At 44.6% G+C, this 24,694-nt stretch overlaps 1 protein-coding gene across 9 annotated transcripts in view; it reads right to left on the bottom strand.

The window, feature by feature from the left end:
* The window catches only part of MAGI2 (membrane associated guanylate kinase, WW and PDZ domain containing 2), a 1,309,326-nt gene that overhangs the window by 987,912 nt on the left and 296,720 nt on the right, over positions 1-24,694 (bottom strand). For all 9 annotated transcript variants that reach the window (XM_063926958.1, XM_063926960.1, XM_063926965.1 and 6 more), the window contains exon 2: positions 24,260-24,376. In XM_063926958.1, coding sequence (XP_063783028.1) covers positions 24,260-24,376 — 117 coding nt within the window. The remainder of the gene's footprint in view (positions 1-24,259; positions 24,377-24,694) is intronic.

Raw genomic sequence — 24,694 nt, 5'->3', positions numbered from 1 at the left:
TTGGCGGAAAGTGAAGAAAGCCCTTGTGTCTGTGTCATTAGTGACCAAAAGGATTTTTGATAAGCGGAAAAGACCCTGCAGCTTCAAATTAGGAGACTTCGTCTGGTTGTCTACCAAGAATTTGAAGTTGAGACAGCCATCTCATAAGTTAGGGCCCCGGTTCATCGGCCCTTATAAGATCACCAGGGTTATCAATCCGGTGGCATTTCAGTTAGATCTGCCCCGTTCTTTGGGTATCAATAAAACATTTCATTGTTCCCTTTTAAAACGGGCGATTAGTAATCCTTCTTCCAGTGGAAGACCTTCCCCTCTTCTGATACGTGGCCAGAGGGAGTTTGTTGTTGAAAGGATTCTTGACTCCAAGGTGGTTCGGGGTCGGCTGTCATTTTTGGTGCACTGGAAGGGGTATGGCCCGGAGGAGCGGTCGTGGGTGCGCAGTTGTGATCTTCATGCCCCCAGACTGATACGCTCTTTCTTCTCGCGGTTCCCCGATAAACCCGGTGGTAGGGGTTCTTTGACCCCTCGTCAGAGGGGGGGTACTGTTAGGGTCTCCTGCCCTGTGCTGCCACGTCGTCATGGCAACCGGGAGACAAGTGCTAGTGGAGTAACCTGAGCGCAGCTGATACTCCGGTTCGGGTCTTTTGCTGTGCAGTGGTTATAGGCTCTGTGCACGGCAGGGGATCCGGTGCTTGTTTTTGTGCTCACAGTCTGTGAGGTCTGAGTGGGGCGTGGACAGCACCTGCTTTATAAGGCCTCTTTTCAGGGTAAGCAGATGCTGCTGAATCTTTGTTGGTTAGTCAGTTCATGAAAGTTAGCCAGTACTGTGTAGCTTTGTATTTGTTTGTTGCTTACTGCAAATAGGCCTGGGGATTTGGTATTACACTCTGCCAATCCAGACCTAGCAGTAAGACTGGAGTCAGTCGTTTAGCTTGCTGGGGTTCTGTTACTACTCTGTGAATTTAGCAAGTTTGCGGCTGTATTCTAAGACTTGCCTGTCTAATCCTGTCTCACTGTGCTAGGTGTCAGGGGTCAGTTTAGTGGCAGTAAGCTAAAACCTGTGCACTGCAAGTGAGAATTAGGATTGTGGAGATTCTCCTTGTGTCTATCATTCCATCTCTGACCAAGGAGTTTACTGCCACACCCGTTGGTAACCCTTTAGGGTTTTGCTGTTGCCCTTAGCAACAGCATTTCGGGTTCTCTACATATTAAAACACAACATCTTGCTTTTCCATCTGAGCAGTTCTAATACAAGGGAGATACCCAGTTCCTTAGCCTCTGGGCTTCTCTGTTCACTTTGTGTGTATTTTGTTACCCTATCACCTTCTGTGTACGTTATGTCATATCCCCCAGTTTGTCTGTGAGTCCATCTGTTTTGCATAACAGTTCAAACACCAGTACATTCCTGCAGACACTGGAGTGCATAACAGTTCTGACACCAGTACTTTCCTGCAGGCACTGGTGTGCATAACAGAACTCCCACTCTCAGACGAACTGGTAGAGTCCTTAAAGAAATAACTGCATCAAAAATTTTACTGCCATCCACGGCAGTTAAAGAAATGGACGAAGGAAGTCTCTCGGTGGGTAGGGACCACCGTTTAACATAGGCTTCGGTAATAAAGTTCCCAGCTGCTCCGGAATCAAGGAGGGCAATGACGTTCCGATAACGTTGAGCAACTTGAAGCGAGACTGGGAGATTACAATCTTGAGGAGATGGAGAGGAGATCATTACTCCTAGCCGGCCCTCTCCTTGGCGAGCTAGGATTTGGAGTTTCCCGGACGTTTGGGACAGGCATTAATGGTGTGAGACGGAGCTGCACAATAAAGACAGAGATTTGGAGAGACGTCTTCGGTGCTCAGCAGGAGTTAAACGGGAACGGCCAATTTGCATGGGCTCATCTTTAGTTGGTGACAGTTGGCGAGGAGGAGGAGCAGAAGATTTTGGAGCAGAAGATCCTCCACGCTCAGTTGCTCTCTCTCTGAAACGTAAATCAACTTTCGTGCAGAGTGAGATTAGCTCATCTAACTTAGAGGGTAAGTCTCTGGTAGCTAACTCATCTTTAATACGCTCAGATAAGCCATGCCAGAATGCAGCATACAGGGCCTCGTCGTTCCATGCCAGTTCGGATGCCAGGATCTGGAACTGTATCAGATATTGTCCTACAGTACATGACCCCTGGCGTAAACGGAGAATCTCGGATGAAGCTGAGGTTACCCGGCCTGGCTCGTCGAAGATGCGCCTGAATGTTGAGACGAATGTAGTATAAGAAGATAGCAGGGTGTCGGACCTCTCCCATAACGGTGATGCCCAATCAAGGGCTGAGCCACTGAGAAGAGAAATAATGTAGGCAATTTTTGTACGGTCACTGGGAAAATTGCCAGGTTGTAGCTCAAACTGAATCTCACACTGGTTGAGAAATCCCCTGCAGAATCTTGGAGATCCGTCAAATTTTGCTGGCGTTGGAAGATGAAGACGTGGAGCAGAAATGGGTAAGGTGGGTGGGGTTATAGCTGGAGTCACTGTGGTTGACGCACCAGACGCGCCTGATCCACGGAGAGTTGTCTGAATCCCATCCAGCCGAGTAGAGAGATCCTGGAGACAGCGGATGATGTGGCCCTGTGCAGCCTCCTGATGTTCTAGTCGGGCTGCCAGTTCTTGCATCGGCCTGGCCGCTTGATCCTGGTCTCCGGCTGGATTCATTAGGTCAGTGCTTACTGTCACAACTGAGGGCCTGAGCTGACGGGAGGCAGCCTCAGTTGTAGGGGCTGAGATGTACCGGAACCTGGGAGGTTGTATCAGACCCCTGGGCATGTAAGTAACATGAAGAATAACCGCCCGAAGGCGTGACCACGACAACTTGAATAAAAGTCAATGATGTTTATTTATGACAAACTCCATGCATCACAGTAGCAGTAAAAGAAACATAAAAGTCAGCAAAGAATAAATACAGTTCCTGGGAACTACAGGGTGGCAGGAGCCACAGGGCACTGGTAGTGTGAGATAGTTCTTATAATCTTCTAGATGGAAAGTCCTTACCAGGCCCGACTGTAGCAATGGAGATAACCCAGGATTGTACCAGCTGGTGTTCCAGGAAAAGCTGGGCTGCTGTAGATAAAACGGCTGCTGTGGATACTGGCTGGAACCAGACTGTTGTTGGCACGGAGTGGATACTGGCTGGAACCAGTTAAATAATAAATGAACTTGGGAGCGATGAAATATGAGCTGAAGTTAGGAGTTTGAGAGCGGTGAAATTATAATACCGGTGGAGAGTGGTAAACTGTAGAAAAGGACACCGGCCCTTTAAGAGAAGCTGTACTCTGCTGGAAGCTGGGCTGGAAGCAGGTAATGTTGTAGCTGGAAACAGATGAATCCAAAATGGATCGGAGAGTCAGGCTACACCGCAGGTGGAATGCTGGTGCGGGTCTCTATGGTGGAAGTCTTGAGACAGGAGCTGGAACCTGGAAGACAATCACAGGAGAGAGACAAACAGGAACTAGGTTTGACAACCAAAGCACTGACGCCTTCCTTGCTCAGGCACAGTGTATTTATACCTGCAGCAAGGAAGGGATTGGCTAGGCAATTATGCAGATTATCAATACTGAGAACAGATTGGTGGAAATGATCAGCTGACAGAATCCAAGATGGCTGCGCCCATGCAGACACTTGGAGGGAAGTTTGGTTTGTAATCCATGTGGTAATGAAAACAGTAATGGCGGCGCCGGCCACCGGAGACAGGAGGCGCCAAGCTGACAGGTGCACATCCAACCACGCGGACACAGCGGAGGCCGCGGCTGACGTAATCGCCACTCAGACACTCTGCATGCAGAAGCTCAGGGACGGCGGCGGAGGCCGCGGGAGACGCCATGCCAGGTGTAATATGGCGTTTACTGTGACAGCGTCTCAGAGTGACAGGAGAGGATACAGGAATGTAAACATCAGGATAACAGATGGGATCCGGTCCTGGAGCGCTGAGCCAGCCTTAGGAGGCATCTGATGGGTAAGAAATGGCGTCCAGATACCCGGATCGTGACACTTTGTAAAAAATAAACATTGCAATTGACCAGATCTATGTCACACATTTAATTCCTTGCAAACAGACACTATATGGGATCTGGTCAGGATACCAGATGTGGTAATCCAGATGCCGGAATCCCGACACTGCTCAGAATACCAAGGCTGGGATCCGGATATGGATTGAAATACCGGCGCCTGGATCCCGAATGAAGGGCTGCCGGAACTCCAGACTGGTAAACTGAGGGGAAGGTTAGGTTTAGGCTGCGGGGATGCAGAGTAAAGGGCTCTACACATTAATAGATCCGCCGCCGAGCTGCCCGACGGCGGATTCGGCCGACAGGCGACCTGGCGGCGGGTGGGGTGGGGTGGCAGTGACGGGGGGAGTGAAGTTTCTTCACTCCCCCCGTCACCCGGCTCCATTGAAGTGCAGGCAAATATGGACGAGATCGTCCATATTGGCCTGCATGCACAGCCGATGGGGCACCAGCGATGAACGAGCGCATCGTTCATCGCTGGTGACTCCACACTGAAAGATATGAACGTTATCTCGTTCAATAATGAATAAGATCGTTCATATCTTTGAGGAATATCGGCCAGTGTGTAGGGCCTATTAGAGTCAGGCACTCCAGGGCAGGATTAGGGTTAGACTGTGAGGGAGGGTGGGATAGGTGTTGGCTGTGGGGAGGGGAGATAAGGGTTAGGCACCACCGGGGAGGGTTAGGGTTTGGCTGGGGGAGGGGGGGGGGGGCTTAGAGTCAGGCTACGGGTAAGAAGGGTTATGGATTAGGGGTAACTTACTTACCAAGTAGGTGTCGAGATCATGATAGTCGGGACGCTGCCAGCCTCCCAAATGCCGGGACCCGAACCATCCCCACTACATAGATCTGCTCAGCTGCAATGCTGATTTTTTTTTTTACAAAGTACAAGGTGAGCTTCAAATAGTTAGAATTCCCTAGCTTTCTTTGCAGCGTCAGATAGCTTAATGAATAGAGTGTCTGACTGTAATGCCACAGGCTAGGGGTTTGAATCTCAGGTATGTCTGCATTTGAAAATGTAAGACAGGACAGTGTGACTGAATAACAAAGAGCTCTCAAGTTAAGTTCATAAATGTTGTACAGGTATTAGTGACGGAACAGGTGAAGGGAACAGGGGCCGTCAGGAGATACTGGGCTTCAAAGAGGAGGGAGGCTATTAGTGAAAGTAATTAATACAGATAATTGACAAGTTTTCAGGTGAGCGACCATGTTAACACATAGGTCCGGAACTTATCCTGGATATATATTTACTAAAGGTCGATTTTTATCGCTTATAGTCAATTTCATATCGATTAAAATCTTAACTCAATGTTGGGCCTCCAGGCTAAAACACAAATGTACTAACAGATGATTTTTATATTTATTTTTAACTGTTAGTACACGTGTGTTTTTGCCTTGGAAGCCTGGCATCAATTAAGATCGATTTTAGTCAATCTGAAATCGATCAAAATCAATCAAAATCGATCTTTAGTAAATATACCACTATGTGTTAACGCCTGTTAACAGTTCATTTTCCAGATGAGAGAAAGGGTATCTAACGGAATAGCCCCTGGCGTTAAAGTCCAAGGCCCTCATTCCGAGTTGTTCGCTCGTTGCCGATTTTCTCTATATTGCGATTAGTCGCTTACTGCGCATGCGCAATGTTCGCAGTGCGTCTGCGCCAAGTAAATTTGCTAAAAAGTTAGGTATTTTACTCACGGCATAACGAGGATTTTTCATCGTTCTGGTGATCGTACTGTGATTGACAGGAAGTGGGTGTTTCTGGGCGAAAACTGGCCGTTTTATGGGTGTGTGCGGGAAAAACGGTGCCGTTTCTGGGAAAAACGCGGGAGTGGCTGGAGGAACGGGGGAGTGTCTGGGCGAACGCTGGGTGTGTTTGTGACGTCAAACCAGGAACGAAACTGACTGAACTGATCGCAGTGGCAGAGTAAGTCCCGAGCTACTCAGAAACTGCAAAGAAATATCTATTCGCAATTATGCGAATCTTTCGTTCGCAATTCTGCTAAGCTAAGATTCACTCCCAGTAGGCGGCGGCTTAGCGTGTACAATGCTGCTAAAAGCAGCTAGCGAGCGAACAACTCGGAATGAGGGCCCAAGTCCGAAGAACCTGCATTTATGGTTTGAAACGCGTTAAGCAAGGTAGTAATCAGGGACCCCCGGATGGACTAAGGCTGGTATGTTGGAGGCTCATTGGGATATATGGACTGAAACCACTGGTTCTGGGACTTGATGGTAGCCATTTTCATTGTCCATACTAGAGAGTCATTGTGTTGTGCCTTTGTGTCCGGTTGGGAAAAACCCTGTATGCTTTTATTGATAAGCGCAGTTTAACTTCTTAAATGTGAGTGCAATGAAATATTAAAAGCTGTCTATCATTGCCATCGGGTGTTGCACTATGTTCTTTTCTTTTGAGTTGCATGTCCCAAAGTGGAGTCACTCTATTGAAAGAAGAATTAATTATTAGGCAACTGAAAGCACATTTGTCTGAAGTTGTGATCAGGTTCATTTGGACTCCCTATGTTTTAAAAGGCTGTGTTGTTTTATTTGTGTTATTAAGGGAAATTCATGTAACCTTTAGAAGCGCCATTAGATTTTACCTATATATTAATTTGTCTAACATATGTAAAGTAAACTATGTAGAGATAAGCAGATTAGCAGAAGAACCCTCCCTCTGCTTGGTAGATGCTTTTTTTTTTTTATCTCTGCAGAACCAGAAATTGAGTCATCTGCAAGTACCACTGTATGTGGAGAGAAGTTCCTAACAGTGATGTTAACATACAGTACATACAGTATAGCAATCTGCTCTCAACACACCGTAATTTGGCTGATAAGACAGTGAGTAGACCAGTGGCATAACTACTGCCCCCGCAGTCCTCGCGGTGGCTTGGGGGCGAGGGGCTGCGGGGGCGCCACTGATTACAGCAGACTGACATGCGGACGAGCGCCCGCATGTCAGTCTGCTTTCTCCTTCCCGCCGCCGCTTGTTGGAGGGACACGGACGGCACAGCGTGTGCCTCTCCTGTGTCCCTCCTGCATCATCTCCGGCGGCCGCGGGTCTAATAGGGGGAAGTGCCGTCCGTGAGCTCTAATTGGCTCACGGACGGCACTTCCCCCTATTAGACCCGCGGCCGCCGGAGATGATGCAGCAGGAGGGACACAGGAGAGGCGATCTGTGCCCTCCGTGTCCCTCCAATAAGCGGCGGCGGCGGCACTGGGGGGAATATCTGGCACTGGGGGGGGATGTCTGGCACTGGGGCATATATGGCACTGGGGGGGGATGTCTGGCACTGGGGCATATATGGCACTGGGGGGGGGATGTCTGGCACTGGGGGGGGGGATGTCTGGCACTGGGGCATATATGGCACTGGGGGGGGATGTCTGGCACTGGGGGGGATGTCTGGCACTGGGGGAATATCTGGCACTGGGGGCATATGTGGCACTGGGGGGGAATATATGGCACTGGCGGCATATCTGGCACGGGGGGAATATCTGGCACTGGGGGCATATGTGGCACTTGGGGGGAATATCTGGCACTGGGGGCATATGTGGCACTGGGGGGGGGGTATATGTGTACCTGGCACATGGGGGGGGGGCTATATTTGGCACCGGGGGCATGTGAGTACCTGGCACCGTGGGGGAATATCTGGCACTGGGGTCATATGTGGCACTGGGAGCACAGCCCTAGCAACAAGGACTACCTCCTAGCAACGAGCATGACACCCAGTGCATGAAACACCTGACAACGAGCATGACACCCAGTGCATGAAACACCTGGCAACGAGCATGACACCCAGTGCATGAAACCCCTGACAACGAGAAGGTAATTGAAAAGTAATTAGAAGCCTTACTGTAGGACTTAATGTGTAATGGGCATTACGGTGTGTGGCATAATGTATCACGGACATTGCGGTGTGTGTCATAATGTGTCACAGGCATTACGGTGTATGGTATACTATATCGCGGGCATTGTGATATGTGGTATAATGTCTCAGGGTCATTGCAGTGTGTGGCATAATGTATCACGGACATTGCGGTGTGTGTCATAATGTGTCACAGGCATTACGGTGTATGGTATACTATATCGCGGGCATTGTGATATGTGGTATAATGTCTCAGGGTCATTGCAGTGTGTGGCATAATGTATCACGGACATTGCGGTGTGTGTCATAATGTGTCAGGCATTACGGTGTGTGGTATACTATATCACGGGCATTGTGGTATGTGGTATAATGTCTCAGGGTCATTGCAGTGTGGCATAATACATAACGGGCATTGCGGTGTGTGGCATAGGGTATAACGGGCAGGGCATTGCGGTATGTGTCACAGGCATTACGGTGTATGGTATACTATATCACGGGCATTGTGGTATAATGTCTCAAGGTCATTGCGGTGTGTGTCATAATGTGTCACAGGCATTGTATGTGCTATAATGTATCAGGGGCATTGCAGTGTGTAGCATAATGTATTACGGGCATTGCGATTCCTGTCATAATGTGTCGGGGGCATTACGGTGTGTGGCATAATGTGTCACAGGCATTACGGTGTGTGGCATAATGTGTCACAGGCATTACGGTGTGTGGCATAATGTGTCGGGGGCATTATGGTGTGTGGCATAATGTGTCATGTGCATTATTGTGTGTGGAATAATGTCTAAGGGCCATTGCAGTATGTGGCATAATGTATACTGGGCATTACTATAAGGAGGAAAAATGACAAATAATGTAAGGGACATGAATCAGGATTATTTTTATTTCCTGTGGTGGCTAACGTCTGGGCGTGCAGGTTGCAAAACTGGGGTATAAGGTAGTCTTTTCCTGCAATACCACGCCCCTTTATGAGAAACCACGCCCATTCCAACAAAACCACGCCCCTATTTTGCAGCACGCGCCTTCGGCGCGCGCATATTTATCCCTTTTTTGCTCCCAATTATGCGGCGGGTGGGGGTGGGGGTGGGGGTGTGTGTGTGGGGGGGGGGGGGGGGGGGGGGCGCCAAAGAATTTTTTGGCTTGGGGGAGAAAAATTTCTAGTTACGCCACTGGAGTAGACCACTAGCGGAATTCCCCTTGGAGGTTCAACTATGGATGTGGGAGGCAAGTGAGTAACCTGGCTCCACCTACCCCCCAATTCTGACCTCCTTGGTCTTGGCTTAGATCCAACTCAGAGCCTAGAGTCAGACCCCATAATACCTCAATGTAGGTATGTGGAGGTGTGCCATGTATAGCTCTCAGGCACCCAGCAAGCATGGTGATAAGTTCCTCCCATCATTGCCCTGTGCTCTCTCTAGTGTCAGTGCAGCACCCCAGACCAATGCCTACTTTACACACCTTGTACCCACTATAGCAGTAACTTTGATCCCCAGCAGTAACTATGATCCGGAACAGTTGCCCTACCTTTTTACTCTCTCTGACATGGATGGTTCATGTTAACTGCACATTAGCAGTGGTGAAGACACTGGGCCTCATTCAGATCCCGAAAGACCAGAGGCACATGATGCAAAGTACCAATGTTTAGTACTCTGCACATGCGCTGGACAAGTACAGTGCACTATGACTGCAGATGTCAGTAAACTGACAGTCTGCTACCGTTTGAGGGTGGGGAAGAGTTGGCGCCGCCAGCCGTGTTCCAAGACAGAGGTGTGTTGTCTCTGTGTTGGGGGAGTGCTGAGGCCAGGATCTCCGATGGAAGATAGAGACTTCCTGGCCTCATGGTGAGAGCTGTAGCAGCCGGCTTGCATGACCTCATGGGTGACACAGCCAGCTGATGGTGTCGCAAGTGATCTGATGCTGCATCCTAGGATGCAGCGTGGATCACAAATTGATTACCGTGGATTATCATGCTAGTGCACCGCTGCTGCTTCCAAGTAAGCAGCAGCGATGCACCATTCAACAACATCTGAATTAGGCCCACTATGCTAAAGGAGAAAACCTTCTGTACTATCAATCACAGTTGATTTCAGTCAAGAAAACACACTGTAATTCCATGTAGAAAATCCATAGAGGCCTATAGTTTCATCCAAATTGTGTACACTATTGTGAACAGTCAATTTAACTAATGAGACCTCTCATTAAAGCTTTCCTAGCCCTAAGGTGCCCTAGTAGGCTAACAGAGCAGTGCACTTACTAAGTTTACACTAAGGGGCTTATTTATCAACAAATAATAAAACTCATTGCGCATGATAAATGGTGCTACAACCAATCAGCTCCTAGTTGTCATGTGCTCACCTCCTAACTGTCATATGTTTGAAAAATGACAGTTGGGAGCTGATTGGCTAGAGCACCAGGTTTAAGCATCTAAAACTTGTTGCTAAATGGGCCCCTAAATGATTAACAATATTATACAAAACAGATCATCTTACTCTTTACAGTAAAAATAAATAAGTAATAAAAATCCATGCAGCACAATTACATAAAAAAGATTCATAGAACTTTAGGTTCAATGGTTTCATGCCTTGTTCATTATTCGTTAGTATATGGTTTCTCTAGCACCCAAATGGTATTCATGTTATGTAACCTGCAGATAATAATCCCAAATGTGAGATGAATGATTCTAAAACTTTGGTGTTTGAAGCAGATGCAGAATTTTAAGTGCTGCTTCAGTATATTAACAACAGTCTGCTGCACTGGTATAGGGAAATAATGTAATGAAAATGTGCTGAGTGCACTCTACATAAATTCCTGCTCAAGAAAAGCACGATTACTCAGTCTCTAGGAATAGGTTTATTCATAAGTAAAGAAGTGGTCCTATTTAATGGAAAACAAACTACAGTACATAGATGAAATCTTAGCTAAACTGATAAAGGCACAGTAACTTAAAATAGATCTTTACCTACCAAGAAAATATAAAACAATGTAATCATAGTCCGACTCCCAGAAATGTAGGCAAATCAATTTTAAGAATGATAATATATAATAATAGATGGACCCTTTTATGTGTCATAACAAATTGAATATCCCCCTATGTTGTCAATTATTCATAGGGGGATATTCAATTACCCCCGATGAGACATTGGGAGTAAAAACCCCCAATGTTTCTTCGTTTTTTGCGTTCTGGCTATTTAATTTGATCTGCCGGTAAACAGTGCATTTTCACCGGAAAACACACAAGTTTAGTGCAACCTGTGTGTTTACGGGTGAAATAGCCCCGTTTTCAGATGAAAATGTGGCTGTTATCGGGGATTTTGCTTTGCCTGCAAGAGGCAGGTGAAACAATATCCCTGATAAGCCGCGGCGCGCACCAGCTAATCGGGGCTAATTAGATAGCCCCCCCCCCCCGGTGATACATTACACCCAACAGCATGTCTGGGTAATTGAATATCCCCCATATACTGTATATAGAGAACTGTTGATATAGTCCAGGCATTCTCAACCTTGGTCCTCAAGGCACACCAACAGTCCAGGTTTTATTGATATCTATGCTTGCTCACAGGTGACTTAATTAATACCTCAGTTATTTTGATGTTACCACCTGTGCTGAAGTCTGGATAACAGTAAAATCTGCACTGTTAGTGTGCCTTGCGGACCGAGGTTGGGAACGTCTGAAATATTAAATTCTCATACTTCACTTTATTACTCTGCTCTAGACTTTTGTTATTCAATAAAAACATTTAGCAACATGAAATGGATATTCTCATACTTTATCATTCCTTGTAATTATACCCAGCATGCTATCAGTTCACTGTACTTCTGCTACCTTATAGTAACTGTAGTTTTGTTCTTTTTATTATATTGTTCTTATTAGTACTGTCAAGTGTAGGTCACACAAAGATAAAGTGAACCTCAGTCTCTCATGTGTTAATTCAGAAGCTGTATTTTTTTTTTTACAATTAATCATTAATGCTGGGTAGGCATGGCTTTCAAAGAATATTCTATTGTGTTCCCATGATGCAGATGGAAGAGCCGGCACAGTAGACAGGTCAGCACCATTGCCAGTGGAGGGAGGAGGAACCATCAGCAGTGTGTGATGAGGGGGCTGTGTGGAGGCAGTGTGTGAGGAGAGGGCTGTGTGGAGGCAGTGTGTGAGGAGAGGGCTGTGTGGAAGCAGTGTGTGAAGAGGGGGCTGTGTGGAGGCAGTGTGTGAGGAGAGGGCTGTGTGGAGGTAGTGTTTATGGAGGGGGTTGTGTGGAGGCAGTGTGTGAGGAGAGGGCTGTGTGGAGGCAGCATGTGAGGAGAGGGCTGTGTGGAGGCAGCATGTGAGGAGGGGGCTGTGTGGAGGCAGTGTGATCTGTGAATAGGGGCTGTGTGGAGGCAGTGTGTGAGGAGGGTGGCTATGTGGAGGCAGTGTGTGAGGAGGGGGCTGTGTGGAGGCAATGTGATCTGTGAATAGGGGCTGTGTGGAGGCAGTGTGTGAGGAGGGTGGCTATGTGGAGGCAGTATGATCTGTGAGGAGACATGTCAGGGCGGCTCGCCTATAAGGCTGTGATTGCTGCTTATTGCTTTGCTGCTTGCAGTGGGATGAGCTGTTTATGGGATGATATTGCTCTGATAATAGCCAGTGCCTCACCAGCCACTGACCTTATCCCACATCACTGGTCTACTGTCTCTTAAGAATTAAACAGTTAATAGTTCCTAAATGATTACTTGTATCCAACTTGATCTTTTTAAATGGATCCACACTTCAGATTTTCAATTTGTTCAGTCAAATATTTGGCATGCAGGGTCCACGATTTGGACTATAGATGTCTCAGCTGTGAACTGCAAAGCAGTACTTCCGGTACCAGGTTTCTCCGCCTGTTTGCGTCATCAGCGGCTTTCTCAGATAGAAACTTGGTATAGGAAGTGCTGCTTTGTAATTCACTACTGTGACCAGGAGCACCTCTTGCAGCGGGCAAGCAGGATTCTTGCCTGAGGCGCCGCATCCTGAAGGGCACTGCCGCCGCTGCGCCACCTACCCTCCCGAATCCCGGCTCAGTCTGTATGCTCCCCCTCCTCCCGTCATTACTACTCCATCTCGGGGGCGGAGTGTTGTGCAATGACTCGTTTGTGTCGTGACATCACGACGCAAACGCATCATTACACGAAACTCCGCCCCCGACCGAGGTACTGATGATGGGGAGGAGGGGGGGGCCGCCCGGGAAGCCAGCAAGCTAGTAGGAGGAAGGAGAGGCGGGCCAAAGAGCAGGAAGGGGGATAGAAGAGGACCGCTGAAAACGTAAGTATAACTTTCTCTCACTCTCTCTTTCTTTGTAGAAGGGGACTCTGCCTGCCGTAATGTGTAAAATGGTGACACTTGCCTACTATAATGTGTAAAATGGGGACACTTGCCTGCCATAATGTGTAAAATGGGGACTCTTGCCTGCCATAATGTGTAAAATGGGGACTCTTGCCTGCCGTGATGTGTAAAATGGGGACTCTTGCCTGCCATAATATGTAAAATGGGGACTCTTGCCTGCCGTAATGTGTAAAATGGGGACTCTTGCCTGCCGTAATGTGTAAAATGGGGATTTAATGTATCAAGGGCATTGCGGTGTGTGGCATAATATGGTGCAGTGGGCATTACTGTGTGGGGCTTAATATGGTAATTATTATTATTTTTTTCCTGTGGTGACCGTGATCTGTTGGTGCAGGGTCAAAAACTGGGGTGTAAGGTAGTCTTTTCAGATGAAGCCACGCCCATATTAACGAAGCCACGCCCCTTGTCGGGAGCGCACACACACATTTTTTTTGTATATCTATATGGGGGGGGGGGGGGGGCAGTGCCAAAGGAAACTTTCACCCTGGGCGCCACAAGGTCTAGAACCTGCCCTGACTGACATCTACAGTCCAAATTGTGGACCGTGCAATACAGGCTAAGTTTAAATCCTTGCGAGGCCATGCCCCTCCATATCAGGCCACGACCCCTTCTCAGCCGAGGCCGCGCCTCCGACGTGTTAGAGGATGCAGAGTGGGCACCCGGTGAGGCCTCTGGGGAGGACTAGCAGCTGGGGGGGGGGGGGCATTGATTATTGTGCCGCAGTGGGAACCAGAATTGCATTTACTGTAAATTGCCTACTGTAACTACAGCAATAGAAAGTACTGTTTATAAGTACTTCTAACCAACCTGCATGCTTAGATCTGTGGATCCATCAAAGTTGATTATGGCTGCCTAACATCTTTATGTATGTGAACTTTGTGAACCTTGGGCCTAATTTAGTATGCAACGCATCAGCGATGCGATCGCATAATGACTATTCTGTGCCCAGCAGCACACATGTGAACTTATCTCACTTATGCAAATGCATTTGCATGATTGACAGGCAGAGGCGTTCACGGGGAAGTACAGGGCAGCGACGCGGTGTTGCAGGCGCGGTGACGTGGTGTTGGGCAGGCGTGTCGTAAGAAACGGGGGCGGCTGCATGACATCATACTCGGCTGCTGTGACCCGAAAAATGGCTGCCCTGCGCCTGTCTTTGCAGCCTGGCTTCCACAAATCAGTGATGGATCGCAATTATATTGCAATCGCATTGCTGCCGGGTATTTACATGCTGGGTGGCCTTGCCCTGTGCTGGGCAGCCCCCAGCATGCGATCGCAGCCACTTGCAGTTTTGCTAAATTGGAAGCTGAAGCTGAACTGCAACTGAAGCTGTGAGTAAATGCACTGCATCATATGTGACTGAACAAATAAAAAAAATCTGAAGCATGGATCCATTCAAAAAATCAAGGGGTCTATTTACTAAGCCTTGGATGGAGATAAAGTGGATGGAGATAAAGTACCAGCCAATTAGCTCCTTACTGCCATGTCACAGGCTGGGTTTGAAAAATGTCAGTTAGGAGCTGATTGGCTGCTACTTTATCCAAGGGTTAGTAAATAGACCCCATAGTTGGATATAAGTGGCCATTTAGGAACTATTAACCGTATAATTCTGAGAGAGACAGTATACAACAGATAATGCTGCTACTGTACATTGGATTTATTCATATGAATTTTGAAAGAAAAGTTTTTAGTATATTTATTTATATTGTGGATATTATTTTTTTATTTTCTGTGTTATTGTGCATCATGAATTGATTTTTTATTTTTTATTTTTACAAAAAAGGTTTAATAAACTTATAGTTATAATTATTATCCAGAAGAAACATATACAGTATATATATGTTTCTATTGTTGTTTTTCCATTTGAGGGATACAGCAATCCCCTCTCTTTGGAGGCAGCGTCTCTTATTGGTATACTGAGTTATTGCCATGGTATATTATCTAGTGCTCGGCTAAGTATGGTTTTAGTTGTTGTAACCAGGTAGGCGAACTAAAAAGCAAATGGTCATAAATAAAAATGCATAAAATGATACTTTCTAATATACTTTGGAAACTCAGGCCTGTTGCTGAGCATTTTCCATTCATTTATATCTCTCCACGTGCTGATTTGTGAGTAGATGACATTAAGTCTGATGGTAAGTGTAAGAACAAGAACAATCCATTTCTGTTGATTGATTTCATGATAAAGCAGAAAAAGCCGTATGTTTAAGTAAAACACCATGCTGCCTTTCTGTTTCATATATTCAAGGATCTTTCACAATAGGTGGAGCCTTGAAGAGCATCAACGAATAAATACTGTAAAATAATTTCCTCCCAGTCTTCAACTCACGTGTCTTTATACGAGCAAGATAACGAGAACATAAAGACACGTGAACATAAATTAGACTGTTTTTGCTAGGTTTTGGTATGCTGAGGCTGAGGTTTAACAGGGGATTGGGAGGGGATGCCCTACATTGTCCCTATACTGCACGTCATGCATGCAAAGGGCATGGTCAAGGCATTGTTGGGGGGCATGGTTACGACTCCTTTTTACTCCATGCCCATACACCCCTGTATACTTGTACAACAAATCTCAGGCATAAATAAATTCACTACAAAAAAAGCTACAGTTTGATGTCAGTAGTGTACAGTATGTATCAGGCTTATGTAAGGCATACTTACACCAAACTTGCCGATTTTGCTGCCCCCTTCTCATCGGCGAGCAGGGGGGGGGGGGCGTATCCGGTAGTGATGGGGCGTGACGGCATGAAACACGTCATTGTGCTCCACCCCCTGCTATCCAGTGCCGAGGACACAGGCAATGGAGAGCGGGGGGCAGAGCTAAGATGACGCGATCCAGCACGAATCGCATCATCGGGTCCCCCTCGGACCGCCCACTGGTGCTCTGTTGTGGGCGGCCAAGGGGGGTTGCGGGAGATGGCGGCGGATGCAGGACACTTGCCTACCTTTCAGGGGGGCCTGGAGCGCCACCCGATTTTCGGGAGCCTCCCAGCCATTTCGTGAGGGTAGGCAAGTATGACTTACACCCAACCACAAGATACGCATAAGAAGAGTTTGTTAATAATTGTTTTGATATCAAAAAATGCTTTAGCTATTAACTGTGATTAAATATAGCAGATATAATTTCCTTCTTGTGTATAAATGAAAGTAGAAACAATTTATTTAAAAAAATACATAAATGAAGAAACCACTATAAGCTTCAGAGAATCTTTTACAATCAGGCCATCAAAAGTGGCTAGCTAGTGCTGGTGACCATCATCAGCATCAAAGTGTAACGGGTTTGCACCAGCCCTCAGGCCCTGCAAGTGACACAGCTATTGAGAGGTATATTCGCATCTCTGTATGGATCTGCCTTGAGGGCTAATTCAGACCTGATCGCTGCTGTGCGTTGTCGCACAGCAGAGATCAGGTCTGAACTGCACATGCACCGGCGCATGCCAAACAGCCGACGGCTCTCTTATCCCTGCGATCGCTTCTGCCTGATTGACAGGCAGAGGCGGTCGCTGGGTGGGAGGGGGTGGTCCGGCGGCGTTTGGACGCCATTTAAAGGGAGATGTCCGGGCAACTCAGGCGTGCCCGGACCGTTGGGGGGTGGGCCACGGCGAGCCGCTGAAACCCAGGCAGCGACGAGTAGCTCCATGCCAGCATGCAGGAGTTGCGCTGGTGAGGAGCAACTCTTCAAGTACAAAAGCATCGCCGCCGTGTGATGCTTTTGTACTTGTGCGACGGGGCAGGGCCTGACATGTGGGGCGGACTAGCCCTGTGCTGGGCGTCCCCCCGCATGTCAGGGAAGCTGATCATAGATGTGCTAAATTTAGCACATCTACGATCAGGTCTGAATCACCCCCTTAGTAAGCAATTATGCGAACATGCCCTTACTGTACCTATAATATACTGAGTTTGCCTGCCTCATGCTTTCCCATTTGCCTCTTCAAGCATATGGAGGAGTGAGCACCAAATCTGCGTATATACATAGGTATGTGCTTTTTTGGGGGGACATATGCATCACCCCAATTTGAGTATTTTATGTTAAGTAAATGGGCATATGTTCAACTAGATTTAAGCCACACTGTGCGAAAGGAAGCCAGAGGGAAATGTATATTGATATTACACCAGAGGTCTGTGTTGTGTCACCCAGTTTGGGATTGTTTATACAGAGATACTGAATGGTGGTATCATACCAACACAGTGAGGCTGTCCGGAAACCAGGCAAACAGGCCTGTTGTGCAGACATCCACACAGTGTAGGTCTTGACAATGACCCTTCAAGGCCGAAATGTCAACAGATTCTAATGTCTCTATAAATAATTTCCTTCATTTTCTACTGTGGCGAGTGCCCTCTTGGCCTATGTGTATATACAGTATACTGGACGTATATATATATATAATTTTTATTTTTATTTTAGTATATGTAAGTTGTTAATGTCTATTAGGTGATTCGTTTTTATCTTTTATCTTTATGTGTATGTATTTTTCACTTCCGTTTACTCTGTTGTCACACACAGAAGTTGCTTAGCAACAACCGCACTGACTGATGGCTCACGCTGTCCGGCGCTGACCGCTGACGTCATCCACAGGAGACTCGCTCGAGCAGCGGCCAGACGCGGCGGGAATGACAGCGCCGGACAGGTGAGTAATTTTAATCATTATGAGCACTTGTTAGCACTTGTTAGGGGGGTATATAAGTATTCTCTATTTGTACTGCTGTATGTACTGTTTGTCCCTGAAGACGGGGTTTCCCCGAAACGGCGTAGGACCGAAAATAAAAGGCTTTTTTCATCTTTAAATGAGTCTGCTGAGTGCCGCCATCATCAAACATTGTTACAGGAGTGTTTATTCCCTGGATGGCACCGCAGCAAGTAATTGCTTCCCACAAGAGAGTGCCGAGTCTCTCCAATTGCTATATATATATATATATATATATATATATAAAAGAGCATAAATGACAGCACTCAAAACCATAGTACAGAATGAATAGATGGTGCAAGGCAGTAAAATAACATAAAGGCACTCGCTTTTCCAGCTCATTGGAAAAAGCAAAACAAGCCAGCACTCACGGTTTAGATGAGAAAACTAAGATTTATTCCACATCAAGGCGACAAGTGTACATACAGGCACAGCCCAACAGTGATGACACGACGGAGCTGGAGAGCCGGGGGAGCCACGGGCTGTGCCTGTATGTACACTTGTCGCCTTGATATGGAATAAATCTTCTTAAAAAAAAAAAATACAGGGCTTGTCCCGCCTCCCTCTCCTCCCATTGGATGCTGTTTTTTTGCTGTTTTGGCGCCAATTTATGTTTATATCCCTGTGCTAGACACTGCTCAGATAGCCCCTGAGGAAGACCTGTATCGGTTGAAACAGCTGTTGGGCTGTGCCTGTATGTACACTTGTCGCCTTGATATGGAATAAATCTTCTTCGTTTTCTCATCTAAACCGTGAGTGCTGGCTTGTTTTGCTTTTTCCAATGAGCTGGAAAAGCGAGTGCCTTTATATATATATATATATATATATATATATATATATATTCATAAAGGCAGTCCACACTCTGGCCTTATCCATACATGCTGGGGTGACTTCCAAATAATAATGAATCCTCAAAGATCCATTAGTGCAAATATATCCAGTCAAAGAATAGGAGCACTCACCAGTCTTCTCATTATTCTCATTGTTTATTAGCAGCAAAGCATCAATACACCCCTCTATTGATGCTTTGCTGCTAATAAACAATGAGAATAATGAGAAGACTGGTGAGTGCTCCTATTCTTTGACTGGATATATATATATATATATATATATATATATATATATAATGTGCCTTTTTGCACAAATAATTTTATTCTAATAGAAAGAAGTATACAGAAAGGTTGGTGTACTGGGATTATAATTTAGCCAGTATTACTCGACCCAGTAAAACCCAACCAGAGACGGTCGGGATGCCGGCTGTCAGTATATAGACAATGGCATCCTGGCCGCCCATATACTGGCAGTAGGGCGAGCGCAGAGAGCCATTGTGAGCCGGGATTCTGGCTGGCGACATTGTAAGCAGTCGGGATTCCGGCGTTGGTATTTTGACCGCCGGAATCCCGACTGCCGGCAATTTAACAGCATCCCGTAGAGACATTTATAAAACATGTGCCACAGGTAACTACTAAAACTTAATATGCTGTATCATGTACAAATTATAATATCAGATATAGCAAATATGATTATCTGGTATTTCCATTCATTTATAATCTGCATTAGTAAAATCTGATAGGTGACAGAACTGTTTTCACAATGTCCTCAGTATGTATTAGTCAAATTGAAGATACATTGACTTATGGTTCTAGTCCTCATCAGTATGGTATTTCTATCAATGTCCAATTAGTACTTACACTATAGAATGTAGTAACATTTATTTTAATTAATAGCCACAAAATGATAAAACTTACAAATTCTACCATTAAGTTAAATTTATCTTCTTGCAAATTATCTGGTAATATATTATTCATTTTTTTCCTGAAGTAATAAAAGAGCCCTGCTAGATTCCTTGGCATGTAAAATGAAAAACGTTATGGAAATACCATAATATAACGTAAAAGGGATAACTCATTAAATGGAGTAAGTAAAATGGAAAACATAAAACCGATTGAAATACTTTCCTCAAACCATCAAACGGTTCACATTCCATATTCAACATTCACATAATGTTATGTAAAGTAATAGTTTCAATGAAGAGAAGTCTAATTTTATTATACAGAAACAAAAATACAATCTCTCTTGCTGATTCACACTATTCATTAAGGTAAGAAATGTCATATAGAGCTACGGAATCAAAAAGTAGGAATCCTGAGGACTAGATCACACCTCCAGTATCGGATGTTAATGCCACTAACTATTGCCTGACACACACACTTATATAGAAAGAATAGGCTTGTTCTTAAAATTTCATTTCACATCTTAGAAAATGGCACAACCTATTTGTCATGTGCTAATGCAACACCTGTACAATAGATTGTATTAGTAAAAAGGCATTGCATGAAAAGCACCATGAAATGCTTAACTAAAAATATTTAGGGTCCGATTCAATGAAGCTTGCAACCTAAGACATTTACGCCCAGAACTCTTCAATGACAAGCCCGTTTCCTTGCCCGCTAATGTGCATTAACCCACAGATTCAAGGATAAGTGCACAGAGCTATGGGTTAACACGTTAATGGCACCCTCGATAGGGGCAGAAAGCCTTACTTACAGTAGATTTCTGTCTGAGCCTCAGGAGGGCTGAACAGAATCTGTGTTAAGCGCAGCATGCAAGCTGACGGGTGCATCAATTGAATAAACTCAAGACACTGCTTCGAGGTTAATTAAAGCTTGAAGGCTAATTGAATCTGACCCTTAAAGTATGTCTTAAACTGGTAACACATTAGAAGATTATCTGTCTAATCTTTCTGGTTAGAACGTAAATCTGGTAATATGGGAGGAAATGACAAATGACCATTTGCTCCCAAACACTGGAAAACAGACAAAAACGGACGTTCAGACAAGTTGGTTAAATACATTTGATATAACCACTTTTTCCGAACGACCATTTTTGCCCATTTTCTGGCTTTTGGAAGCAAATGGTTGATTGTCATTTGCTCCCAGACATTACAAGATTTTCGCTTCAACCAGAAAGATTGGACAGATAATCTTACAGTGTGTAACCAGCTTTAAGTCAACGGGGGGAATTCAAATGTTTGAAAAGTCGGTTGAGTGTCTGTTTTTTCCTGTCTATTAGATAGGAAAAACAGACACCCAACTGACTTATCAAACAATTGAATATCCCCCAATGTGTTTTAAACATTTTCCTGTATGTGAACAAACCATGTAGAAAGCTACATTCGGAAATACAAAGAAACAAAAGGGGCAAATACTGTATTTAGAAAATAGCAAATAACTGTTAATAAATGTGTCAACAGATCAAAACTGAAGATGTTTGTTTAGTTAAAACTAGAGCTGAGCAGGTTTGGGTATTACTCGGTTTTACTCGGATTTACTGGGTACTCAAAACGGCATCTTATTGGCTATCCAAAAAAAAAGAGACATCCATGAGCCAATAAGATGCTGTTTTGAGAATCAAATAAATCCGAGTAAAACAGAGTAAAACCGAACCCGCTCATCTCTATTTAAAACATTTAAAACAGAGAATTCTCTCAGTGAATGTCTTCTGCTTTTAAAATGCATACAGCCCTCCAGGCGGTACCTTGTTAATTGACCTGAAAACTACAGCAGCAGATGAGGGAGCATCCATTATACACTATTGCATCTTCTACCTGACCAGGGAACAAAATAAGTGACACTGCTGCATTGATTTTAAACTGGTTTCTACTGTGACCAGACTCCGCTCATTTGGCACCAGATTGCACGGCTGTCCAGGCAAAATCCATTTTGTCACCTTCACTTAATCTAGACAGATTAAACATTGATAAAGGAGCTCTATGGTCTAGAATAAACCAAGTGTGGTCTTGTATATAAACCAATTGCTTTATATTGTATACAGTTTTCAGCCTAATGTCTTACTTTCAGACAAACTGACAACTGACATGCTTGGTAAATTACTCTTGGCGGTATTATAACAGATGAGATATAAAGCTCTACAAAAAAAGAAAATGACTTTCAAAAGGACAATATAACCCATTAATGTTTAATACATGCACACAGTCATTTTTGTTATCCATCTGAGAGGCAGAGAAGAGAAGCAGGAAAAGATCAGTGAACTAGGTAACATTGATCTGTACCACAGACAGTGGGGTCTACTTACTAAACCTTGGTTTGAGATAAAGTGGATGGACATAAAATACCAGCCAATCAGCTCCTACCTTCCATGCCACAAATTGTATTTGAAAAATGACAGGAACTGGTTGGTTGGGACTTTATCTCTGTCCACTATATCTCTATCCAAAGCTTAGTTAATATACCCCAGTCTCTCCTGTACACACATGGTTCAGTATGCTTATTGATCCTGGACACGACAAGCCTACATTGGACACTTGAAAGTAGCAAGCAGTCTACTGCAGCTTCAGCTCACATCCAATCATGTGTCGCCATCTTCATCTTAGAATGGCTATCTTGCACTTACACAATAATAATGATTTAAAGTATCTCCTAACTGATCTCTGTCTTATACAGAGCAGCTGTAATGCCACTGGGTAATCCATCCCTGTTAACAATTAGACCAATGAAAATAATCCATTTGTTAGAGGAATTTGGCAATAACAGGGAAAACACAAATGTTGTATTGTTCCTTTTTTAAGTGATGATAAAATTAAAATGTAAAATAAAAAAAAGACTGCACACTGTCAGAGAATGCAACATCACACATAGACTATTTATAGGCCGAAGCTCTGAGGACCTCAGAGTACAGTAGTACAATGACAGTAAAACAAAGTATCTTACAGGTTGCTTGTAACACAGGGACACAAATCAATACTGATGTGTGAAAGACATGCAGACACCTGATACAGTCAGCTTAATGAAAACTCTCAACTGGCTTCTTGATTTCAGCAGCTAAGACTTGTGCTATGCAATCAATATGACAACAAAGTCTACTGATGAAATACAACATAATAAACAAAGATGGAAATCATTAAAAATCTATTTCTGTATAAACTTCAAACATGGGCATGGGTATTCATTCAGCTTGGATCGTTATTGAGACAGAAATTGTGATTTTCTCAATCTCGCTTCTGCTAAAAATCACATGTGAAGAGCCGCCAAGAAATGTAAAAGACGCCCACCAATGTATTCGCAAAATTGCGTATACAATCGCAGAATTGCAATGCATACACAGAAATCGAGAACCATCGACAGTTGCAGTTGACCCAGGGCTACTCATAATAATGAGAATGCAGTTGCACCGGCACCATGTTTTTAGTCGCAATCCACTGCAACTGACCATGATAACACCTACAACCAATCACTACCTGTCAATCAAATTGCATCACATTTCACAAAATTGCCATCACAATTTAGCCATCACGCACGCACAATGCGTTTGCAATGCATGTGTAGTCTGCCAAGAATCGTCCGATTTGTGATTTTGCAATTTTGCAACTGAAGCTGAATAAGGCCTATAGTCTAATATAATGAACTAGATGTAATGTAATTTTCATCAAATAAAGCATATGCTTAAAGGGACGGTTCTTTATAACTGTATCATTTCTATTTATGTTTAGACATACATTTGTTGACAGTAAAGTTATTTATTGACATTTTACAAAAGTCTATATTTTTTGTTGTTGAATGAATAGAATAAATGCCTCTAGATGTTAGAACTGCAGCAGTTATTAATTCTGTATCCATAGTAACAAAAGTGGGACCAGAGGGGAGGCCCAACAAAGCACATCTAACCATTCTAGATTGTTATATTGCTAGGTATGCACATTTCAGTATTTACTCATATTTACACCAAATTAGTACCTCATGTTATCAAACTTGCCATGGCTGCAGTATGATGGGTGTGACACCAGGTTACTATGTATTTTTCTAGGTATGTCAGTGTTTGGTAATCACTATGAACAGCAGAGTCACTGTGTGCGTGGCCAGCTCAATGTTTTGTTGTCCGTTTAAATGTACTGGAAACAACAGATCGCTGCAATATCAATAATTAGATGATAGGGTTGCCTAGAACTCAGATCAAAGGATGACACATTGTGAGACTGCTGCTATATGATTATGAAAACTCTTGAAAAAACACAAAAGGTTTGCAGAAACATCTTTTCCAAAACAAAAAAAAGGGCACAACATCTTGATCTTTCATTTCTGTAACGCTCGATACAGTAAACTACTATATAAAGTATGAATGTACATTTACTGTTAGGTCATCTTTTAACCATGTTTATTTGAGGAAGCATTAGCTTAGGAATTGTAGGTTGATTTAGGAATACCAATCCACTTACAGTATATGCGCATTGCGTCGGACTAACAAAGGCAAGCACTGATTTCAGTAACTTGTATAGTACTCACATGGCACTGTTCGGAGGTAGAGGTTGTCTCGTATGATTTGCTGAAGTTCATGGTCTACTGAACCCTTCTGGAACCGTAAATTGAGGTAGCGACGAAGGTCTTTGTCAACTATGCCTCCTGTAAAGTGAATAGATAGAGTAGTCAAAAGAAATGTCTGCGATATAGACAGGAGCAACCTTGTGTATGAATTTTGACATGGGAAATAATTGCAGACTGTTTACCTTTTAGTTTGTGACATGAAGTATAATGGCATAAGTGTTGCAAGGAGGAAATCTCCCACATTTGAAGAAAGGGTTAACCTTCTGTATTTCAGTAAAAGTTAGTATCACACGCTTTCTTCACTTAAGAAGAGCTAAGTTATATAAACCTGCTTGTGTGGGTCAGTCAGGGGGAGGGATAGGAGGGTGTGTACCTTTCGCAGCCCTTTGTGTACTA

This window comes from Pseudophryne corroboree, chromosome 6, assembly GCF_028390025.1.
Source record: "Pseudophryne corroboree isolate aPseCor3 chromosome 6, aPseCor3.hap2, whole genome shotgun sequence".
In the NCBI taxonomy this organism is placed as follows: domain Eukaryota; kingdom Metazoa; phylum Chordata; class Amphibia; order Anura; family Myobatrachidae; genus Pseudophryne; species Pseudophryne corroboree.
The sequence above is the reverse complement of the archived record's forward strand: the minus strand, read 5'-3'. Positions and strand labels throughout refer to the sequence as shown.